The 15,140-nt window shown below is 48.3% G+C and overlaps 2 protein-coding genes across 2 annotated transcripts; both read left to right on the top strand.

Annotated features, from left to right (window-relative positions):
- The first annotated feature begins 10,040 nt into the window (after positions 1-10,040).
- On the top strand, positions 10,041-12,407 carry LOC114881433. Its single transcript, XM_029198236.2, has one exon. The coding sequence runs from the start codon at positions 10,041-10,043 to the stop codon at positions 12,405-12,407; it is 2,367 nt and encodes a 788-aa protein (XP_029054069.2).
- Positions 12,408-12,512: 105 nt separating this feature from the next.
- LOC114881434 lies at positions 12,513-13,109 on the top strand. The gene has a single exon (XM_029198237.1). The coding sequence runs from the start codon at positions 12,513-12,515 to the stop codon at positions 13,107-13,109; it is 597 nt and encodes a 198-aa protein (XP_029054070.1).
- Positions 13,110-15,140: the final 2,031 nt, after the last annotated feature.

The following is a 15,140-nucleotide window of genomic DNA, read 5'->3' on the forward strand; positions in this document are numbered from 1 at the left end:
CCGGGGGGCTTCCAAATGGTACGACCACACCCGGGTAGTGTGGGGCTCCCCCGGAAGCAAGTACTCGCTTCCGGGTATACCCACTAAAACCCCTCCTCCATACCTACAGTTAACCCCCGGAGCCGGAACCGCGTTAGCATTACTTTGGCTCCGGGGCTGTGCTATTTGCGTCTTTGCGGCGCGTCTCGGGTCACGAGGGGGGTGCCCTCAGGCACCCCTCTTCACGCTTGCGGCGCAGTATGTACTCGACATACTGTGCCACAGCGTCCCATAGCTTTTGGCTGCGGAGCATCACCCCGACGATGTTCTCCGGGGTGATGCTGTCGGCGATGCCGAGCTCCACACCTCTTCGCTTGTCCGCAAAATAATCGCAGACAAAGAAGGTGTGGAGCGCATTGTCTTCCGCTTCGCCGCAAAGCAAGCAGCGAGGTGACCCTACCTTCCGCATTCTGAACAGGTACTTGCGGAAGTAGCCATGTCCTGTCAGCAATTGCGTCAGGTAAAAGGTCACCTCGGCGTGGCGACGCGACGACCACTGACCCGGGACCTGTATCAGAAGCCGGGTCCACCGTCATTTGGGACTAACATCCCAATGCTGTTGCCAGCGCCCGATGGTTCGCTCGCGGGCTTGCTCCGCGGCGTCTGCTCGCCCGATCTCAGAACTCTGGAGATATATCTCCTTTCGCTCTTGGGCGAGCAGATCTATCGGGATCGTGCTGGCAACAACTAGCGCTGCGTCCTCGGACACTGTGCGGTACGCACACGCAACGCGTAGTGCCCCGCGGCGCTGGACGGCGGCCATCCGAGCCCGGTACTTTTTTACCTTAAGAGCGTCCGCCCAGATTTCTGCCCCGTAAAGCAGGGCTGTCTGGACGGACGTCAACAGGAGTCTTCTCTTGCACGCCTTCGGGCCTCCCACGTTCGCCATGAGACGGCTTAGCACCGCCGTACTCTGCACGGCCTTGTCGCAGACCCTGCGAATATGCTCCCAGAAGGTGAGCCGGTTGTCCAGCCTCACCCCCAGGTACTTCGCGGAGCTGCAGGTCTGTACAGGCTGAGTCCCGACCATCATCGTGATGGAGGTGGGGATTCTTCTCTTCGTGAGAATCACGATCTCTGTCTTGGCAGCAGCCAACTGGAGACCGTGATCTTCCATCCAAGCGTTGACCCTGCGCATAACTTGGTTAAGCGTAAGTTGGGCCAACTCGGGTCTCCCTGCTATAATGACAGCGGCGACGTCGTCGGCGAATGCGACGAGGAACGCGTTATCGGGCATGTCCAGGCGGAGCAGGCTGTCGTATATAACATTTCAGAGGTCAGGTCCCAGCACTGACGCCTGTGCCGCTCCGGCGGTAACGTCCTTCATCCTGATGCCCTGTGTTGTCATATACGACAACCTGCGGTCCCTCAGGTAATCTCTGATCATCGTTGCGAGGTACGGAGGTACCCTGAAGGACCGCTCGACCGCGTGGAGCATGTCGCTCCACCTAGCCGAGTTAAACGCGTTCCTCACGTCGAGGGTCACGCGGAGTACTATGGACCTAGCCTTATGACAGGCGGTTTCGGCCTGGCGTACTGCCCCGGTCACCTCGGCGATCGCATCAATCGTGGAGTGCCCTTTTCTGAAGCCGTGCTGCCGGTGGGAGAGGCCACCGGCTTGCTCAATAGCGGCCGCCAATCGCGGCTTGAGCAAGCGCTCGATCATCTTCCCCGCTGTGTCTAACATACACAGGGGGCGATAAAATGATGGAGAATCGGGGTCGCCGGGCTGGGAAGACTCCTGCTCTCAGGCACCCGTTGTACATACCGAGCAAGAGGCCAGGGCAGTTGCGTGCAGCTGCCTTAATCACCTCTGCCGGTATGCCGTCGGGGCCCGGGGCCTTACCGGACTTCATGCTGCGTTCTGCAAGCATGAGCTCCTCGGCGCGGAACGGCGGGATGTCCTTCTCCTCATCGGTGAGACGGGGCTCGACAGTGACCGGATGTGTCGGAAAAAGGGCATCCACGACGTTTCGCGCCTTCCTCTCGTCCATGACCTGGGTGGGTGGGCGGAGCTTGCCCATCACGAGCTTGTAGCCCCTCCCCCAAGGATCTTGGTCCACTTCGTCGCAGAGCTGCTTCCAGCTGCGTTCCTTGCTCGTCCGGATGGCTTTGCCTAAGGCTTTTTGGCGGCTTTGTAAGCCGCAGCCTTTTCCGCCGCCTCAGGTCGGCTGGCGGCACGTTGCGCCAACCTGCGCAATCGATGGCAACGCCTCCGGAGCTCGGCGATCTGGTCATTCCACCAGTACACCTGCGTCCTGCCTTTCCAAGGCCTCTTGCGAGGCATGGACGCATCGCATGCGCGGTGGATGAGCCCCATGGTAGCGTCCACTAGAGCGTCCACCGCGCCGACATCATTGGCGTCCTTGGGCACTGGTGGAATGTGCCGAGCGCAGTCGAGCAAGGTTGCGACGGATTTTTCACCGTCCATCTTGGCTGCGTTCCAGCCAGATGGTCGACGCGCGGTAGCAGCTGGCTGCTTTCGCGTCGCGTCGATGAGCTGGAAGGTGATGTACTGATGATCACTACCGGTGAAGTCATCCATCACCCTTCAACCAACGGCTTTGCGGACCAGGTCCTCCGACACCAGCGTGATATCAGGGATCGAATACCCGAAGCCCGGTCGCCGGTACATTGGTGTTGTACCGACGTTGAGGACGACAAGGCCGAGTCGGGCAGCCATCTCCAACACCAGTTTACCTCTGGTGTTGGGTTGCGGCATGCCCCACTCTATGGCCCGCGCGTTAAAGCCCCGGCGACAACAAGTCCGCCGGGGATATCGTGCAGATCGTCCTCAAGGGCCTCGAGCTTATCCCTGAATCTCTGGCTACTGTCGTTGGGGGAAAGGTAACAGCTCACGAATGTGGCTTGCTCCGTTGTCACCCACGCGTAACAACATCCAGCTCCGCGATTCGCGACCCTTACAAGGGGGTCGATGACCCAAATCGCCGCGGAGCCGGAGCTGCCTAGGTGCCAGTTAGCTCTAATTCTGTAGGGTTCGCTGATGATCGCTACGCTAGCGCGGTGCTCGTGAACGAGCTGCGTCAGCAGATCTTCCGCGACCCTACTCCTGTTTAGGTTGCCCTGGAGGACGAAGAAGGTCCTTTCCGACCTTTCGCCTTCTCCAGGGCAACCCGGAAGGCCTTGCATGCCCCGGAGCCTGGAATGTGCTTCAGGTGCTGTGCGCCCTCTGCTCCATTGGAACAGAGGAAGCAGCGCGGTTTGGTGGTGCAGGCGGGCGCCTTGTGCCCCTGTTGGCCGCACTTCCAACAGAGGCCGCTGCGATCCGGCCCCTTGCACTCCTGCTTCCGGTGCCCGAATCCAAGGCACCGGAAGCAGCGCTACAAGTCCGTCCGCTACCGTAGACGGCAACGGATCCAGCCGACGCGCAGCTTCCCCTTTTCCAGGAGCTTTCGGGCCGGCATATCGTCGAGCTCGATGACCGCCATTCGCATCTCACGCGCGTTTGGCGCGAAAACGGCAACCTTGAGCTGACCGCTCATGTCGTCGCCGAGTTCGCGCCGCACCGCTGCCTCCACTTCCGCGGAAGTGTCGAGGCAATCCATGTCCAGTACCTCTAGCCGAACACGACTGGTGAGGATCCTGGCCTCCCCGGACTGCCCCACGGCCTCCTGGATCGCCGTTTGGAGGGCGGCCTGATTTCTGCAACGTTCCAGCTCGAGGAGGATTGCTCCCTACCTCGTTTTCCGGACCGTGCGGATTATGGTCTCGGATTCCTCGGGGCACACTTTCGTGCGGATTGCCCCGAGGACTTCCGCGTAGCTCTTGCCCTCCGCGGGCTTGACTACCACAGCGCTCCGGTTTGAGCGCTGACGGGGTTTCGTCCTCTTCTTCGTTTTCTTCTTCTTCGTCTTCGAAGCCTGAGTCCCCTCAGGCTTCTTACTTTTATCCGGCTTCTTCGCCCTTCTTTGCGCGGGGTGTTGACATTTTTCCCCTTTTGGGGTATCTCAAGGCTATCGGAGGAGTCCTTCTTCTTCGTCTTCTTTTTTGTAGCAGTGGTCCAGGTTTCTGCATCCTGGACCACCGTCTTCCTCCTCTTCTCCTCCTCCTGATCTTCCGGGCTGGACAGCGCTGCCCTGCCCCTCTTTTGGGGCGGGCAACTCGCTGCCGGAGTGCCAGGTGGTGTGGCCGGGGGCATAGGCGCTGCTTGTAACGCCTTCACCGCTTTACAGCGTGTGACCCTGCTGAAGGTCAGAATGTCAACCAGCTCGCCCAAGCGGGGAATGCCCTCCTTGATGGCGTTTGACACGTTGCGCTGCTTGTCCGTCGCAGCTTTCATGCCCTCGAGGACCTGACGCATCCGCGTCAATTGAGCGCATTCGACTGCGTCAACTTCCCCCAGCTTGCCCCAGATGTCATCTGGGACGGGCACATCAATGTTCTTGCTGCCTGTAGCAGTGGACACCATGGTGGCCAGGTCAGCCACCACCATAGTGCTGCGGTCGTCGGATAACGACGCCCCGGGGCCCGCTTGCTCACCCCTGAGCGCCGGTACTGGGGTATCCCTCCCCTGCACCGTAGACTTCTTTTTATTCAAAACCTCCTCCATGTTTATTGTTTATTGTTCGGGGTTCCTTCCCCTAGTCCATTTGGTCCGCGGTTGCTTATTCGACACCTTGGTTTGGCGCTTATTTCGCAACTAACCAGTATATCTACTGGCCGTTACCCTATCCGCCACCTGGGAACGCGCCGGGTTGCGGTGGAATACCGCCCCCGGCAGTATATTACATTATATCAAATGTAGATATACTTATAATGATATTGTTATTAAATGTATATTACATATCTAATGCAGATACAGTAATAATGATATCGTTATTAAATGTATATTACATATTTAATGCAGATATACTAATAATGATATTGTTATTAAATGTATATTACATATCTAATGCAGATATAGTAATAACTATATTTTTATTAAATGTACATTGCTCTGTATTAGGGAATCTTTATATTAGATTATACCTAATGAAGGTATAGTAATAATTGTATTGTTATCAAATGTATATTACATATGTAACGCAGATATTGCGATAATGATTTTGTTATTAAATGCATATTAATCTATAATCTATAATTTGTTATAAAATGCACATTCGAAATAATGTAATATACTGATTCCCTCCTACAGATCAATGTACATTTAGTAACAATATCATTATTACTATATGTGCATTGGATATAATGTAATGTACTGAATCGTTACTACAGATCAATGTACATTTAATAACGATATCATTAAAGGTATATCTGCATTGGATATAATGTAATATACAGATACCTTCCTACAGATCAATGTACATTTAGTAACAATCTCATTGTTTCTATATCTGCATTAGATATGTAATATACATTTAATAACAACATCATTATTAGTATATCTGCATTAGATGTAATGGAATATACTGATTCCTTATAACAGATCAATGTACATTTACTAACAATATCATTGTTACTATATCTTCATTAGATGTGATGTAATATACTGATTCGCTAATACAGATCAATGTACATTGAATATAAATATCATTATTACTATAGCTGCGTTAGATATGTAATATACATTTAATAACAATATCATTATTAATATATCTACATTAGATATAGTGTAATATACTGATCCCTTCATACAGATCAATGTACATTTTATAACAATATCGTTGTTACTATATCTGCGTTAGATATGTAATATACATTTAATAACAATATCATTATTACCATATCTGAGTTAGAAATAATGTAATATACTGATTCCTTCGTACAGATCAATGTACATTTAATAACAATTTATTTATTACTATATGTGCATTAGATATGTAATATACATTAAATAACAACGTCATTATTACTATATCTACATTAGATGTAATGTAATATCTTGATACCTTCCTACTAATCAAAGAACATTTAATAAGTATATCATTATTACTGTATCTGCGTTACATATGTAATATACATTCAATAACAGTATCATTATTACCAGATCCGCATTAGATATGTAATATACATTAAATAACAATATCATTATTACCATATCTGCGTTAGATATGTAATACACGTTTAATAACAATATCATTATTAGTATATCTACATTAGATATAATGTAATATACTGAATCCCTAATACAGATCAATGCACATTTAATAGAAATATAATTATTACTATATTTGCATTTGATATGTCACGTCCTGTGACGCATTCTTTAAAACTTCTATTTCGCCACCCAAATTCTTTAAACTTCTATTTCACCACCCAAATTCTTTAAACTCATATTTCGCTATACAAATTCTTTGAACTTCTATTGCACCATCCAAATTCATCGCTCCGCAAAAATTCTAAGTGAGCAATCCAGTACGGCGAGAACGCTGACGATCCGGACGAGGTGGTTCACCCGAATTGCAAAATCAAAAGTCGACCTCGTTCATCAATATATAATAACGCGACCAAGCCGCCCGCGATCAGATCAATTATAGTGCATAACCAGACGAGATCAAATTTTGTTCAAGAACAGTTCACAATCAATTATAGTGTAGACACAGATCAGATCAATTATCGCGCAGAACCAGTATAAGTTAGTGCAGACTCAAAGTCATCGTGACCAGATCACTTCCGTAAAATTCGTTCAGAATCGGCCAGTCCGTTAACGCGAATCCGGATTTAATTCTATCACGCGTACAGAAATCCGCAAAAATACGACTCTGCTACAGGACTCAGAGACCCGACAGAGCAAATCGTCATTTGTAAAACGCGCGCAAGGTAAGAATTGTACGTAAAACCAATAAAGATTTGTGGTGCTCGGAAGTGTGTGATCTTCACTCGAACATCTACCCTACTGTCTCCAATTACCAGGACGACCCATCTCTACAGGTATCCTTGCCCAGCGAAAGGTAAGTAAGAACCTATACCTAACTAACACCTTAGATTCAATCATACAAAAGGGTACGCGGAGAACTCAGTGAGAGGGAGAACTTCGCGACTTTACAGATATGTAATATACATTTAATAACAACATCATCATTACTATATCTGCATTCGATATGTAATATACATTTAATAACGATGCCATTATTAGTATATCTGCATTAGATATGTAATATACATTTAAAAACAATATCATTATAAGTATATCTACATTAGATATAATGTAATATACTGATTCGTTACTACAGATCAATGTACATTTAATAACAATATCATTATTACTATATCCACATTAGAAATAATGTGTTCTCGGCGAGAATTAGAGTTTTCGGAAAAGGCGTGGATTCCGTCTTTTCAAAGACGTGGGCGTCGAGGAGAAGATGAACGACAAAGCTTAGCGGTCACTAACTGTGCATAACTTATAATTTTTACACAATGAGTGTAAAAGACGAGAAGTTGTGAATTAAGCACTACAAAAATCACACTTGTGTTTGAATTTGGGATTCCACGATTCACAGACTTCGCGGTGCAAGGCACTGAAATGAATTTAGAAATGCTCTAAACTCGAGTAAAGATAAAGATCTTGGTCGTTGTTGTCGCTTCATAATCGCTCTCTGAATTGCTTTCGCATTACTGCCGTAACGGTTCGAATTTAGGAGTTTTAATATTGGCGAGCGCTCGGATCGGTGGTTAGACAGCGCAGCAGCGATTACTTTTACTTATTTGGTGAAGACGGGATTATCGACCCGTGTTACCGACCGAGATATTCGTACGAGTTTGATTTGCGAAATTCGTACACGTACACACGTTATAAAGATGCAGAAACACCGTGGCCCCTTTCTTTGATGTAACTCTGCACTATTCTAAGCTGTAAGTGCCACTTCCTGCGCAGCTGTGCAGAAAAAGAACAAGAAGAAGAAGAAATATCTCGGAATATGTGCGTGACGCCCATTTCCTTGAGGTAAATCTGCAAATATCTCGGAAAGAGTGCGAGCTATCGCAAAATGTTAAGGAAACTTTTTTGTAGAAAATTAAATTTTCTACTGTTTATGTTCTATGACATTTTTTGATCACATGCGTACTTTTCGAGATATATCGAGATATTTCAAAGTTCCGACAGTTCCACGCAGCCAGAACCTCGGCGATCAAGATTACCAGAGGTACCGCTCCCCAAGTTTGAGGGAGACTATAGTCGCTGGCCCGAGTTCAAGTCGGTGTTCACTTCCGTGATTCTCGAACGCTCGGAGCTCACTGATGTCGACAGGCTCCACTATCTGAAAGGGGCCGTCTCCGGCAGCGCAGCCCAGTTGATTTGCCATCTGCCGCCAACGCGCGAAGCGTTCGCCCAGGCTTGGGCACTCCTCGACGCACGCTTCGAGAACAAGCGGTTGAACGTCCAAACACACATGGACCGGATCTACCAACTGAAACCGATGAGGGTCAGGAAGGCGGCATCATTGGTCAAAATGACCAATATCATTAGTGAGACCACGGAGGCCATGAAGGCGTTCGGGTTAGCAGACCCTCACAACTGCTATCTGGTGAGTGCGCTCGTTCGATTTTTCGATGCCGACATCCGAGAGCATTGGGAGCATTCTCTCGCGTCTCAGAAGGAGTATCCGACCATGGAGTAGATCACCAACTTCCTCCTAGAGCGGGCCGGCACACTGGAGCAACTCGAACGCCTCGCAGAAGGACGCAGTGCTCAGACCTCCTCAACCCCATCGCCTCGGACCTCTCAGACCGCTCCTCATCGGCCTAGCGCGACCAAGGCCACCGTGCACACCGCTGCAGGAACTCAGCCCACGTCAGCACCCGCATCTGGACGCTCAGAACCAAACAGACCACGCACTTCAGCACTTTATCCGTGTGCCTTCTGCACGCATGATCATTTCCTGGCAGTGTGTCCCGCTTTCAGGCAGTTGACTCCAAACGGCAGGGCCGATGTCATTAGGGATAAACAACTCTGTGTCAACTGCCTGGGACATCACAACCTCAGGAGCTGCCGCACCAGTCAGCACTGCAAGCTTTGCAACGAACAGCACCATACTGTGCTGCAGGGCAGTGATCTGAGCCGGGTCATGGTGCCCGGACTACGTACAGCGCAGCCCTCGACCAGTACGACGCTACCAAAGAACACGCCAGCACCGTCAACTTCAGGTTGAAGAGACGGCGCAGTCGTCGATTCTCTCTCCGCCCACGCAGCCCACGCAATCAGACCACGCAGACCACAGACCACACTTCTAGCAGCGGCACTCGCCAGAGTGCACACTGACCTCGCAACGCAGCAAGTAAGAATTCTGGTCGATTCAGGCTCTGAAGTTTCTCTTATTTCAGAGTCTTTAGTAAATCAGCTTAGACTCAGGCGACAACGCTCCTCATTGGATGTCCACGGAGTTGGTGGAGCAAGGACCTCGCAGACGAATGGAGTGGTCAATATTACCCTCCATTCCAATTACAGACCGCTCTCAGTCACCGTGCACGCACACGTGCTCTCGAAGGTGACCACTTGCTTACCATCAGAACCACCAGCTCGTCCAACGCTGCCATCGCATCTGGAGAAATTGAACCTTGCAGATCCTCAATTTCTCACATCCAGACCAGTGGCCATCATTCTCGGAGCAGACGCATACGGGCAAGTCATCAAGTCAAATATTATTCGGCACACGTCATCACCGTTGATCGCTCAACTTTCGATCTTCGGTTCGCTCATAATCGGGCCCCTCGAGGGCACTCAGACAATTCGCAGGACTTCTCATCAAGTGACAGTCAATAATACTGATCGCCAATTGAGTGAGTTACTCAGCCGCTTCTGGACGCAGGAAGAGCCACCGCAGGATGCGGCACCCTTGCTCACACCAGACGAGCAAGAGTGCGAAGTTCATTTCAAGACCACGCATTCAAGAGACTCCGCAGGAAGATACATCGTGCGATTGCCGCTCAAACTCCACCCAAGAGCACTCGGCAATTCGTATCAGACGGCGCACAACTGTCTTCAACGGATTCTCAGACGACTCAGCAAGGACGCTCAGTACTAACAGCTGTATACCAAGTTCATGCTTGAATACGAGCAACTTGGTCATATGGTAAGACTGAACAATGACTCAATAACTAGTCCGTTTCAGTACTTTCATCCGCACCATGGCGTTCTGAAGTTGGGCAGTACGACCACTACATTGCGTGTGGTTTTCAATGGCTCCAGTCCAACTTCTACAGGATACTCGCTGAACGATCTTCTACACACTGGTCCAAATCTGATGCTGAACATTGCAGATCTGCTCATTTGGATACGCAGATACAAACATCTGTTTGCAACCGACGTCACGAAGATATACCGGCAAATCAAGGTGCATCCGGAGGACTGGAGTTTGCAGCAGATACTTTGGCTTGATGACGCTCAACAGGAAACGCAGTACCAGCTGACCACGGTCACGTACGGGACGAAAGCTGCACCGTACTTGGCTGTCCGAACACTCTTGCAACTCGCTGAGGATGAAGGGTCGAACTATCCCCTTGCTGTTGAACCCATCAGAAACGGCAGGTATGTCGATGATATTTTTGGTGGTGCAGATACAGCAGAGCATCTACAGGACGTTGCAATTCAACTGACGCAACTCTGTCAAGCTGGTGGATTCCCATTGGCAAAATGGCATTCCACGAGCAAATCGCTGCTAGAAGACCTCGCACCAGATCAGAACAACGCAGCAATCTCATTCGACGACTGCGGAACCAAAATTCTTGGAATTAAATTGATTCCACATCAGGACACGCTTAACTTCTCGACCATATCAGCTACGCAACGCACGCAGTTTACTAAACGCCTCGTCCTCTCAGAAGTAGCACAACTATTTGATCCTCTCGGTTTTGTTGCATCTGTAATTATCCGAGCTAAAATTCTCATTCAAGAGCTTTGGTTACCGGAACTCGGTTGGAACGACATTCTGCCTTGTCACATTACGCAGCAGTGGCTTCGCATCAGGGAAGATTTAACCAGTCTGGCCAGACTTTCCATCCCACGATGGTTCAACACAACGACCACGTCTACAGTTGAACTTCACGGCTTCTCTGATGCATCAGTCCTCGCAATGGCAGCCGTCGTCTATCTCGTTGTCCACGCACCGTCCACGGGTACCCACACATCTCTGATCTGCTCTAAAACGCGAGTGACACCACTCAAACGTCTAACCATCCCGAGGTTGGAACTTACAGCAGCGCTGGAACTTTCAGAACTGATGCGGCATGTTCACGCTACTTTGAACTTGACCGTTTCTCAGACATTTTTGTGGACGGACTCAGAAGTTACGCTGGCATGGATCAAGACGCACCCCTCCAAATGGAAGGATTACGTACGCAACAGGGTAATCCAGATTCAGGAGATTACGCAGAACTATCACTGGAGGCACGTACCAGGATCATCAAATCCAGCTGACTGCGCGTCAAGAGGCATGGCGACAGAACAGCTTCAACAGCATTCGCTTTGGTGGACGGGACCACCGTGGCTCACGCAATCTCAGAACACGTGGCCCAAGCTGACCAGTGTCGACGCAGACGAGTTGGGTGCCCCTGAAGCTCGTGCTGTCGTCTCACTCCACACGGCAAACACTCTAAAGGAATATTCATGGGAAGTAATCTTTAAATATTCTTGTGTTAACAGATTACTCAGAATCACCGCTCTATGCCTCAAATTCGTGGACGCTTCGCCCACTCATCTCATCTCAGCAGCTGATATGGAGAGGGCCAGAATCTATTGCATTCAGGTCACGCAGTCCACGTTCGTCAAGGATGAACTCGCAGCACTCGCTAAAGGAACAACGCTTCCGTCTACGCATCCTTTCACGAGGCTCACCGCTTACCTTGACCATCAGGGGATCGCCAGAGTAGGCGGACGCCTCCAACACTCAAGGCTTTCACACGACGGCAAACATCCTGTCATTTTGCCTCGTGATTCAAGATTCTCGGCACTTCTCATCGACCACGCACATCGTCAGACCATGCATGGAGGTACGCAATCCATCCTCGCTTTTCTCAGACAACGCTACTGGATTCTCGGTGGACGAGCTCCAGTGAAGACGCACATCCTGCGGTGTGTGAAGTGTGCTTGGCAGAGGGGGATCCGTGCCCATCAACTGATGGGCCAACTACCTCTTTGTCGGGTCACTCCATCGCGCCCGTTCACCCACACTGGGGTGGACTATGCAGGACCGCTCACGCTGAAAACTTGGAACGGCAGAGGAGCCAAAACGCAGGAGGGGTGGATTTGCGTCTTCGTTTGCTTCGCATCCTCAGCTGTACACTTGGAAGTTGTCATCGATTACTCAGCCGACGCATTTATCGCAGCTTATCGCAGATTCGCAGCAAGGAGAGGAACTGCAGCCTCTCTCTACTCAGATTGCGGTACCAACTTCCAAGCAGCGGACGCGTAGTTAAAAAAGCAGTTTAAGGACAGCACACGCGAAAATCAAGACCTCGCAGCTCTACTCGCCAAGGATGGTACGCAGTGGCACTTCAACCCTCCTGCCGCTCCACACATGGGTGGAAAATGGGAGGCAGTGGTCAAGTCTCTCAAATTCCATCCGAAGAGGACGATTGGAGATGCTTTACTGACGTTCGAGGAATCAATAACACTGCTCGCGCAGATTGAAGCCATCCTCAATTCAAGACCGTTGGAACCACTCAGCGATGATCCGGACGACGTCTCAGCCCTCTCACCAGGACATTTCCTGATCGGATCTCCGCTCAACACAGTGTCAGAGCCCACGCTTCTCGACGTCTCAGTCAACAGATTGTCGAGGTGGCAATTCATACAGCAGCGCCTCCAACAATTTTGGAGACTCTGGTCCACGCAGTACTTGCAGCGACTCCAGGCCATCCCTAAATGGCATCATCCTTCCAACGAGATCAAGGTAGGCTCTCTTGTTCTCATTACTGATGAACGCTTGCCCCCAGGGAAATGGCCCATGGCCAGGGTTCTCAGTCTGATGCCAGGACAGGATGGACTGACCAGGGTCGTCACACTCAAGACGGCCAACACGACGCTCACGCGGCCCATCGCCAAGCTGGCTCTTCTCCATCAGCCCTCGCAGGACAGCTCGGACACGCAGACCACATCATCGACCAGTCGCTGATGGCCGGGGGGAAATGTTGGCGAAATTCCCCAATTCTGCGCCGAACGGCGAAGTTGGCAACGAAAATAATTCGTTGGTGCGTCGTTACCGATAGCGGCAGCACCTCTCGGGCCCACTTTGTCCAGGCGGGCCCCTCTCAACGCGGAACCGGCACGATCGACGCCATGATTGATTTCCTTCTTCTTGATCGATCTCTCGTGGAGTATACACGTGTTTTTCGCTGTTCTCGATTATCGATTCAGACCGTCTCAGTACACGCGATTATATGTTAAAAACGCCGTTTGGCCACGCGACTCAAACGTAGTTCCGACCACGCTGTTTAAACATACTTTCTGTCCTCGCATAAACTGTAAATAGAAGTGTACATATTCGTTCGCCGACCACGCTTGTTCATCTTGTAATTTGCAGTGCGAATATCATTCTGTGTTCTGTGTAATAAACTGTCTTTCTGTCTTCGCAACAAAGAGCGTGCTTCCTTTCTGACCTCTACGAACTCGCAATTTTTAAAACACGATATATCTCGAATACTACGCATCTGATCAAAAAATGTCATAAAACATAAATAGTAGGAACTTTAATTTACTACAAAAAAGGTCTCTTAATATTTTGCAGTAGCTCGCACCGTTTCCGAGATATTTGCAGATTTACCTCAAGGAAAGGGGCGTCAGGCACATATTCCGAGATATTTCTTCTTCTTCTTGTTCTTCTTCTGCACAGCTGCGCTGGAAGTGGCATTTACAGCTCGGAATAGTGAATATAGCTTAGAATAGTGCAGAGTTACCTCAAAGAAAGGGGCCACGGTGTTTCTGCATCTTTATAACGTGTGTACGTGTACGAATTTCGCAAATCAAACTCGTACGAATATCTCGGTCGGTAACACGGCTCGATAATCCTTTCTTCACCAAATAAGTAAAAGTAATCACTGCTGCGCTGTCTAACCACCGATCCGAGCGCTCGCCAATATTAAAACTCCTAAATTCGAACCGTTACGGCAGTAATGCGAAAGCAATTCAGAGAGCGATTATCAAGCGACAACAACGACCAAGATCTTTATCTTTACTCGAGTTTGGAGTATTTTTAAATTCATTTCAGTGCCTTGCACGGCGAAGTCTGTGAATAGTGGAATCCCAAATTCAAACACAAGTGTGATTTTTGTAGTGTTTAATTCACAACTCATTGTGTAAAAATTATAAGTTATTCACAATTAGTGACCGCTAAGCAGTGTCGTTCATCTTCTCCTCGACGCCCACGTCTTTGAAAAGACGGAATCCACGCCTTTTCCGAAAACTCTAGTTCACGCCGAGAACACATTATTTCTAATGCGGATATAGTATTAATGATATTGTACTAAATGTCCATAGATCTGTAGGAAGGTATCAGTATATTACATTATATCTAATGAAGATATAGTAGTAATAATGATATTGTTATTAAATGTATATCACATATCTAATGCAGATATAGTAATACTGATATCATTATTTAATGTATATTTCATATCTAATGCACATATAGTAATAATGATATTCTTATTAAATGTATATTACATACCTAATGCTGATATAGTAATAATGATATTGTTATTAAATGTATATGCATATCTAATGCGATATAGTAGGTAATGATCATTGTACTAAATGTACATAGATCTGTAGGAAGGTAGTAGTGTATTACATATATCGAATGTAGATTAGTAATAATTATTGCATTAATGTGTATTACATATACTGCTAGAGATATAGTAATAAAGATATTGTTATTAAATGTACATTGATCTGTACGAAGCAATCAGTGTATTACAATATTTTTAACGTAGATATACTAATAACGTTATTGTTGTTAAATGTATATTTCATATCTAATGCTGATATAGTAATAATGATATTGTTATTAAATGTATATTACATATCTGACGCAGATATAGTATTAATGATATTGTTACTAAATGTCCATAGATTTGTAGGAAGGTATCAGTATATTACATTATATCTAATGAAGATATAGTAGTAATAATGATATTGTTATTAAATG

Source organism: Osmia bicornis, chromosome 3 (assembly GCF_907164935.1).
Source record: "Osmia bicornis bicornis chromosome 3, iOsmBic2.1, whole genome shotgun sequence".
NCBI classification, from domain to species: domain Eukaryota; kingdom Metazoa; phylum Arthropoda; class Insecta; order Hymenoptera; family Megachilidae; genus Osmia; species Osmia bicornis.

What these genes read in the sequence shown, in the direction of transcription:
- LOC114881434 (XM_029198237.1), top strand. Translation starts at nt 12,513, where the DNA reads ATGGGTGGAAAATGGGAGGCAGTGGTCAAGTCTCTCAAATTCCATCCG.
- LOC114881433 (XM_029198236.2), top strand. Translation starts at nt 10,041, where the DNA reads ATGCTTGAATACGAGCAACTTGGTCATATGGTAAGACTGAACAATGAC.